Source organism: Anarrhichthys ocellatus, unplaced genomic scaffold, assembly GCF_004355925.1.
Source record: "Anarrhichthys ocellatus isolate YVR2014 unplaced genomic scaffold, GSC_Weel_1.0 scaffold20, whole genome shotgun sequence".
NCBI classification, from domain to species: Eukaryota; Metazoa; Chordata; class Actinopteri; order Perciformes; family Anarhichadidae; genus Anarrhichthys; species Anarrhichthys ocellatus.
In genome coordinates, this window is record NW_022280050.1 from 4,994,660 (window position 1) to 5,003,825 (window position 9,166).

General features: G+C 41.0%; 2 protein-coding genes across 5 annotated transcripts in view; both read right to left on the minus strand.

Annotated features, from left to right (window-relative positions):
* Window positions 1-883, minus strand: part of cytip (cytohesin 1 interacting protein) — a 4,293-nt gene extending 3,410 nt beyond the window's left edge. For both annotated transcript variants that reach the window (XM_031858279.1, XM_031858278.1), the window contains exons 1-2: window positions 339-883; window positions 78-127 (exon numbers count right to left, since the gene is read on the minus strand). In XM_031858279.1, coding sequence (XP_031714139.1) covers window positions 78-127; window positions 339-494 — 206 coding nt within the window. In that variant the 5' untranslated portion in view covers window positions 495-883. The remainder of the gene's footprint in view (window positions 1-77; window positions 128-338) is intronic.
* Window positions 884-2,111: 1,228 nt separating this feature from the next.
* acvr1c (activin A receptor type 1C) overlaps window positions 2,112-9,166 on the minus strand; it is a 16,556-nt gene continuing 9,501 nt past the window's right edge. The window contains exons 1-7 of one of the 3 annotated variants that reach the window (XM_031858277.1): window positions 8,141-9,145; window positions 7,275-7,517; window positions 6,663-7,151; window positions 6,263-6,419; window positions 5,523-5,647; window positions 5,112-5,242; window positions 2,112-4,569 (exon numbers count right to left, since the gene is read on the minus strand). In XM_031858277.1, coding sequence (XP_031714137.1) covers window positions 4,444-4,569; window positions 5,112-5,242; window positions 5,523-5,647; window positions 6,263-6,419; window positions 6,663-7,151; window positions 7,275-7,517; window positions 8,141-8,234 — 1,365 coding nt within the window. In that variant the 5' untranslated portion in view covers window positions 8,235-9,145 and the 3' untranslated portion in view covers window positions 2,112-4,443. Of the gene's footprint in view, window positions 4,570-5,111; window positions 5,243-5,522; window positions 5,648-6,262; window positions 6,420-6,662; window positions 7,152-7,274; window positions 7,518-8,140; window positions 9,146-9,166 lie in introns of those variants that run through there. The other 2 variants (XM_031858276.1, XM_031858275.1) reach the window with 2 other exon arrangements.

Below are 9,166 nucleotides of genomic sequence, written 5' to 3' on the forward strand. Positions count from 1 at the left end.
ATATATAAATAATCGTAGTAAGGTTAAATGTGAAACCTTCTGTAGGATAAATTGCACAGCAGATTTGATATATTTACCTTTGTGGGTCAGAGTAATCAACCAGCAAGTTGGAGCGGGTTTGTTTCGGCTGCAAAAGAAGAAATGCAGAGTTCCTCTTTAAAACAATACCATAGCTTCAAGTTTTAAAGCTCTCTGGGAACTGATTGTTCAACTTGAGAACATGTTGATCCTACGTGGGTTAAAGAACTCAAAATATTAAAATTGTATTTGAATTGTAGAAGTGTGTGTTTTTACTCTTTATATTCCAGCTATATATCACACTTGATTTAGTGTCTCACCTTGCATACTCTGGGCAGAGAGCCTGTGTTGTGCCGGTGTCGATCATTGTTTCCCATCAGTGAACGTCGGTACCAAAGGGAACATTTCCTCCTCAGAGTATTATCCAGAATGTAATTCTCTTGGCTGTCCTGGCGTGGAAGTCCATTGAAATTCATGGTTGGGAGACTAGTCCTCAAAGCACCATCACGTCCTGCTGCAGCAGCTCTTTAGTGATTGTGTGGCCCTGCCCCGCTGTGCAGCCGAGAGCACAATGTGTCAAGCGGAAATCCACGTCATGTGATGGTTGTGGTGGACCTGCATCTGCAGATCACAGCTTCACATAGCTAATTTCCTGTTTACCTTTGAACTTTTTTTTTTTGTTCTTCTTTCTTGAGAATGGATGGTTTGCTGTATTATTCCCCTTCAAACAGCCCCTTTTCCCTTTTTGCAGTCTAAGCAATTCGATTTATGGTCTGTCAGAAATCAGCAAAGCATGACAAACTGCCACCTCACGCCTCCACCAGCACCTGCTTCGAGCCTCTCTCACTCTCAGTTTCTCAATGGGCTTAGCTTCTGGCTGAGAATGAGTCCTGTGTTCTGCCAAGCAGGGTGACTTGTCTTATGAGGACAGACAAAAGGCTGATTTAGCTCGGGGCCAGTGTCACGCTCCCCGAACAGACAGCATGGGTCATTGGGCCGAAGGCATCAGACATGGTCGGTTCAAAAGGGAAATCACACACACACACAGGCCATCAGCCAGCGGGACAATGGTGGATGGGGCAAAGAAAACTGAGCCACAGTGCACAAACCTTCTTCCACTACCACACCCCCATCCTTACAAAAGGTACTCCGTTTAATCTGCAGGAAAAGAATATCATCTTCCACCGTGCACAAAAGCTGCATTTCTTTGGTGACCTGAAAAACAGAGAAAAGGGTCTTTTCGCTTCGAGCCTCAGTACTGTATGTATGAACCCAGTTGAGCAGATTGCCTCACAGCAGTCCCCTCTGCCCCACTGACCTGCAGCAGAGCCGTTGGCCAACCGACCACGGGACCGTCTGGAACACAGATATCCCTTTTCTCCGGGACATTGCAAACTCCCATCTATAGTTAAACCACTAGAAGTACAGAAAAGATGACTGCTGCTTGATGAACACGAGGAGGAAAAACATTGGATATACTATTGTCAATGGTTCTGTAATACGGGAGGAAACAGAACATACTGTACACCTTGTTGCTTGAGTTTTAAAAACTAGATTGAAGTTTTGAAGTGTATCTTATATTGCTGTGTGTTTTGTGTTACAATGCATTCTAAAGCCGTCTAAAGCTTACAATGTTACAGTCTGAAAAGTAACTTTCTGTATTCACAAATTGTGTTTTTTTTATGTGAAAAAATGTGAATTCATCTCAAAATAGTTAAAAAGCTCAAACTAGTTTCATTCTTTGCCCCATAAACCTCCTGTGGGTAACACTGTGTCTCTTGTCTTAGGTGACCGGCAGCACAGTCAAATCCGTTAAAAGCAACTTGCAGCACAATCTTGCGGCGTTGACTCATCTGCGTAGTGCTGATGGCCTCAATGTTACACTTTTATTTCCTCTGTCTAACGGACACATCATAAGCGAGATACACGAGTAGAGCGGGAGAACAGAAAGCAGAGATGAGTCGTGTCAGTTCAGGTAAAAGTGTGATGGGGAAGATTTAAAAAAAAAAAAAAGGACCTGTTTCAGATGAGTTGCTCCGGGAAATTCTGTTCTACGTGCAGTAATGTGCAAAGCTCTGCACAATCAGTGCTTTCAAAGTCACAAATGCAATGTGAGACATTTTATACTAAAAAAAAAAAAACATACTTCTATTATGAAAGAAAGTACTGAAAACAGTTCACTCCATGAGAAACAGTTTATTGACCCACCGATATAACTCTTTTCTATACAGAACAAATAGTGCAAGAGATACAATGCAATGGCATGAAATCTGAGCAATGACACAAAACGGTATTGATCTACATAACAGGATGATTCGAAAATCAAAAAGCAGGTCTTATCTCATGAAAGCGGTTTCACATATGATTTTAGCATTCAGCAACTTCATAAACAATATATATTCTTTTAAAAAGACACCAGTCAGAATTTGCACATGGTGGACACTCCTCTTTGGAATGATTGATATGTCACCTGTCTGATTCTTGGAGAAACAGATATGACACTATAGACAAAATATAAGTTTGGTTCAGCATAGATCCAACATTACCCAGGCAGAGACGGCCGCTTTAATACTGCATTTTCAATATTTCATATCTGTATTCTGCAACACACAAAGTTGAATGATCCCGTGGTTGAAGTCAACGTATCGTTTCATAAAAAGAAAAACACAAAGACTTACATGAACTGATATTTGTCAAGAGAGCGACAGCTGATTCTATGTTATCAGCGAGTAGTCTTAACAGAACTTCTATATGTGTCAACACTAAGCAGCTACATGGAAGTAAGCAACTAAAAACATGGACGTTAACTGAGGATGAATTGAAAGCCGTGGTGGATGGGAAACAGGTTCTTTTCCACAGTACCAGTTTCACAACCTACAATAATAAATCAGATTCACATCTTTAAACACAGGGTCGCTCCACATTTGAAACGCGCACACACAGGCACACACAGGCACACACAGGCACACACAGGCACACATGTGGGTGCGTATAAGCACACATGGAATACAGTTGTGCATTTTCCCTATAAGCCTGTTACGACAAGACTTTACAGGCCTCGTCAGACAGTGATCATGTGTACCCATCACCCAGACTAGGCCCTGCAAGTGAAATATCTTAACCACATTTAACGATATTTCGTCGTTATCATTTTTTAAATAATTTCATTATTGGCTTTATCCAGATCTTTATCAAGATCTGATCTTATCTTGGTCTTCGCTATTATGTAGTACATTGAGAAACCTGCTGTATAACAGCATCAGGCTTGTAAAATTGAGCGTTTTCTAACATACTGAATGTAGTATTAGATTTCCCAGTTAAAAATACCAATGAGCCAATGTCAACATACTGAAGTTTGTGCATTAAAATCATAAAGATGTTATGATTTGAACAACATCCTTCCAGTGGGATTAGATATATTTGAGAAATATAAAACATAACTTTTCACATTCATGAATGAGCTTTTGTTGCTAGCATTCACCTGACAGAGCAGCTCTTTTAGGCAACTGAAAGCTTTAAATGTGCAAACTTTATAGCAGGAGCTTAAAGCAATACTTCTCTTTGTGTAAAGGACAAGAAAAAAAAAAAAGTCTGTAGCGACTCTACTGATCCCATGAGACAACTTCATAGATTTAATTCTTACCACCAGTCAGTCAAATGTTTAAAGTTTGGCCTGAGGGCGGCGCCAGAGGAACGGTCAAGTCTTTAACTAAATCCAAAAAGGTTCACTCTGTCGATTTTAAGAGAACTCATATTAGTTTCCGCTCAGCAGGGGATTATTATTATTCATCCTCTGGGGACCAAGATTTTCTGAACCAAATCTAATCGTGGTCCATTCAATACTTGTTGAGGTATTTGGACCAACGGAACCAGTGGACCAGCATCAAATTATTGACCTACAATTAGTACTGTAATAACTATTGAAAAGCACTTTCAACACTTTTAACGTTCAGATTATCAGGGACAGTCTGTAAAAGTGTAATTTAAAACCAGTCAGGGTTTCTTTTTCAGTATCCGTGTGATTGTCAGTTAGCACACTAACTACTCAGCAATACTGTGTTTGATACAAGATATGGCACGAAAACATCACAATGTGCAACTTCAAGCTTTGGGCACTTAAATGTCTGAGGTAGCAAAATAATCTGTCTACACATTATATTTTACATACATTCTTATGGCTCTTCCTACCAAAAGTGCAGCTGTTCGGTTCATTATTTTTTTTTAACTGTGCAAAGCAGCCGCTGACACCCTCTACAATACTTTGGCACCAAAAACAACCTGAAGTTGCTCTCTGAGGGTGAACATTGTTTTTGTTTCCTGAAGAGGGCAGCCTCGGACCGTTGAGAGTTTCTCCCAGTTTGCTCTCAGTCCGTCGTGTTGCACCAGTGCCAGCACCAGTGCTGATCTGCAGGGCAACAACTCCTACTAATCTTTGACATCCTTGATGAAAGACAGCTGAGACACTGTTTTCTTGACCCGCAGAGCAGTGAGTCGAGCAGCAGGGTTGGCATACCAGCACTCTCTCATCAGTTTGCCCATCACACGCAGAGCCTGGTGTATCAACAAGGAGACAGTACTATTTTAGAAAGATATGTTTTCGGCATTTCTGCTTAATTATACAGCGACAGTTGCAGCAAAGGGCTTCGGGCTGGAATTGAACCCCCAGCAGCTGCAATAAGGGCTTTTATACACTTATTTAATTAATTGTTTTTAAATTATAGTTACTAACAATGTACATGTAGTTATCTAAGATGACCAATCTCATCACAGTTCAAACTGTTTCTGTTTATGGTAAATTCAGTCCGTTTCGTTCAGTTCAGCATAAACTAGGCCGATAAAAGCTCCATCAATAATATTAAAAGCTTAATAACCACCAATCTGAATGTACAAAGGTTTTTTCAGTACGCTTTTATCTCAGCAAGAAAACGTCTCTGTTGTAATACAGCAGATTTATCCTCTAAGCATACGGCATGTTAAGTCTGTTTTGGTTTTGTATCAGACTTTAGCAGTTTAGTAAACACTAGTGATGAGTTAGTATCATAACTATCATATACATTATATGATCATACATCAGATGCATCCTTCCGTCTCACCTCACAGCTCTGCCACTGGTTGGGAACGCTGGGTCTGAGTTTCTGCTCACACGCTACCTTCCTCATGTCCTCAATGGTTGGATCAGAAGGCACCAGGTCATAGTAAGGCAGCTGGAAATCTTCATGAAGCCCTGTGAAAAAAGTACAAAGAAGGAGATTTTGTTTATCCTGCTTTTCCTCACCCACATGATGACACACAGTAGTGATGGTGTAAGGCAATCAGAAAAGGAAATGAACCACCTTAAATCAACTGTTAGTTGCACAATTACAGTTTCATCAGTGGTGTCATGTCTATTAGTTGACTATTAGTGCCCTATAGTCCAGTCTTGCTAATGATTTTTCCATTAAATATTTCTATAAATATCGATAGAAAAGTGGGAGTCCATAAAGTGGGCGTGTCATTTAAAGTACCTCTAACAGAGCACCTCCGGGCCAGTTCCCAGAACACCAGGCCTAGCGAGTAGATATCCGCCCTCTTGAATGACTCAAAGCAGTTCATATTGATTACCTCATCCAGGATTTCTGGGGCCATGTACCTGCAGAGGACAAAACAATTAAGACCTAATGAAATAAAAAGCCCAGCATTTCTTTTTTTTTTTTTTTTTTTTTTTAAACACCCCATGTTCTCTGAATTGAAAATCACAAATATAGAAAAAAAACAAGCTCAGGTCATCATTCTGAACAAAAAAGGGATTTGAACATTATGCTTTTAGAACAAACACATCCTCTCAGAAAACAACAGTGACATCACTCACTGGTGATTCATGGAAATAGTTTGACAAATAGATATTGAATCTTGTGAGCATTTGATAGTACTGCTAGGAGTCAACAAAGTCTAAAAATGTATATGCTACACATGCAGGGTTTAAGTTTGGTATATATATAGATAAATGTGTTCATGCCACATTACCAAAAACAAATATGTTTTACAGTAACCAACTGTACCATCTCGGTTTGTTTTCTAGCTTGAGGTTTCATTACTTTTGTCCAGCATTTTTCCCAACAGACCGCCAACAACACATAGTATTGGCTGACTGATACGTAAACTCCCTGGTAAATGTAATTAATTAGACCATGGTTATCAAGGTATTTCAGTTCCATCCTGTTTTTACTTTGTGTGTGTAAGTTGTGTGTCGTGAGGAAAATCCAACCTCTTGGTTCCCACTCTGTGGTTGGACGGTATGTCAATGGAGTTGGTGCTGGAGTCGTGTTTCACAGCCAAACCCAAATCTGCGATGGCCGCTGTGCCGTTCTTCTTCACCAGGACATTTTTAGACTTGAGGTCTCTGTGAGCAATGGCAGGTTTCCCTAACACCAAGAAGGACACAAATAAGGTTTTAGGCCATCAGTTCTAATATTTGTTGACGTTTTAGAGAGCAAATGAGACTTAAATTAATCACAAAAGTCTGATTAATCTTTAGTTGCAGGTCTGAATAGAAACACAGGCTGACCCGTTAACTGGTGGAATCTGGGTTAAGACAGTTTTTAGTATATGGTGGTTTTACTGAGCACACAAGTGCCATAGTTAGATTAGATAGAATACAGCCTTACCCTGTGTTCCAATGAGTTCCATGTGGAGATGTGCCAGTCCACTTGCTATGGACAGGGCGAGGACGATCATGCCTTCCAGAGAGACTGTGTACCTGTTCAGGTAGTCATACAGGGAGCCATGCTCATGGTACTCTGACACCAACCAGAGCTGAGTCCACGAGCCATTATCTGCAAGAATACAGTCCCTTGTTGGCACATGTATCTCATAAATATAATGTGAACTTGATTCTATTTGGTCTGTGTATCTGATTCCGATACCTTTGTTGTCCGCAGCAATAAAGCCCAAGATGTTCTCATGTCTGAGCATGACTGTCTGATAAATCTCTGCTTCACGAAACCACGACCTCTCGTCTCTGGAGGAGAAGATCTTCACCGCCACATCCTCTCCTCGCCACTTTCCCCGCCACACCTCCCCAAACCGACCCTTCCCAATGGTCTCCTGCAGGATGATGGTCCGAGCTATTGTCCGCTGGACCAGCAATGGCAGACCTGCAACCCACCAGCAAGACTATCAGCTGATATTGATAATACCATTCCGTTTCACTGGCTTCACATTTATCCAAGTCTTGTTGAGTTTAACCCGGAATGAGTCATAATCTGAGTCGCTCTTACCTGATCCAGAGCCTGAGGTGCTCATGTCATAGATCAGATCTTTGAGGCATTTGTCGTGTGACATTAGCATCTGGTCATGCAGAGACTCCTCTGGGTCCTGCTTGCGGGCTCTGCTGTAAACACAGTGATGGGTCTGCACAATGAACACACTCAGCAGGATCCCCACACACAGGAGGCAGGAGGGCACCAGGATCACCACAGTGAGCTGCAGCCTGCTCCAGCCGGGTTCTTCCAAAGGCCTCTCTGATCACACACACACACACACACACACACACACACACACACACAGAGATAATGTGGCCAACATTTTAGCACCTTGACATCGAACCTTCAGGACAAAGAATCAGTAGAATTCACAATAGTGTTCATCATTGAGCTCCTCATAATTGTTGTACCCTCTGGTGGGCATTATTGATTATTTCATGTTATGTACAACAGAGTATGGCCTGAAATCATCATCTCAAGCAAACTAAAGTATTATCACTGGTGAATGACTAATGCTGAAATACGCTGATGTTCTGAATTTCAGAGAAACGCTTTTCTGACCTTAACACAAACTCAGGAAAATTAAGCCATCAGCCTGCTGACAATCTTAAAATTTAGAGAGATGGAAATTGTACATTTGGCAGATGCAAAGTTTTGTCTGCCAAAAAAGGCATTTTCCAAAGCAACCCAGAATTTCATCACTGCCCATAAATGTCATTTATGAAATGTATTGAAGAGATAAAGAGGCTAGAAGCTTTTATAAAAAATTCAAAATGTATTTTTTTGTCCTTCATTTAAAATATGTGACACTGATCAACAACAGGTGCACTTTGAGAATGACTTGTTGGTTTTCCAAAACAAAGTAACCTGGCATCGCTGACCTTCAATTTGTCTGTGGGTGGAGAGAGGAGACCTGGATACAAACAAAAATAGCAGAGCTGGTGGGCGCTGGGATGAAAGGAGATTTAAAGACATGCAGACAACATAATGCACAGTAGCATAGTCGTAAAATTAAATTATAGGCCTGAGGAAATACAAAGAATTGGTCGTATTTCAACTTCAGGAGTCATTGCAGGAGCTAATAACTCTTTTAACATACAGTTTCAACATAAACAATGCAGGTTTAAGAAATCGAAACCTAATCCAAGTTTCTTCAGCCTTCTCATCGTCTCAAATCCCCAAAGCATGAAATGTCTAGGAGTGCCTCAAACATGCAGCATCTGCAGATGGCCCAATGTGCAAAGCAACACGTCGTGAACTAAACCACAGTTTCCTAAGAAATCTTTAGCCTTTTACCTAAATACATGTCCTGCCATGTGCCCAACTGTAGCTCAGCAGACATGGTGCAAAACACTTTACTCTCCTCTGGCCAAAAGAAAAAAGACCTTCTACAAACTGTTGATTGGTGACTCTGCGTGGGTCAAGGAAGAAGTCTCAGCAGTCATTTCTACTTGTAAACAGTTGAACAAATGTTTGGAAATTAGGGAGCACGATGCTAAAGGACACTAAACTAAACCCCAAACCACTAAACACTCCTACTTCTAATACTAACTTCACCTTATAGCCGTCAATGCATTCTACTAATTAGGCCTACATAGACGTCACAGCCAGGGCACTAACATATATTAAGTCTTTGTGTGTAGAAAAATAAATAACACACTGGATGAGCTCACATGCTGACTTTTAGCAGAGCAGTGGAACAGATTGATTCTGGTGTCCTCATTCACAGTCAGCACCATCACAGCCTGAGGGTGCTGGCCCATCTCATCAACAGTCTGCAGCACCACACTTTAAATATCCTGCATCACCTCGACATTTCATTTGGTTCACTGTCTGAGAATTTAACTCAAATTATTTTAAATCAATAAATCAGTGGTGTGTGTGTGTGTGTGTGTCTAGATCGGAAG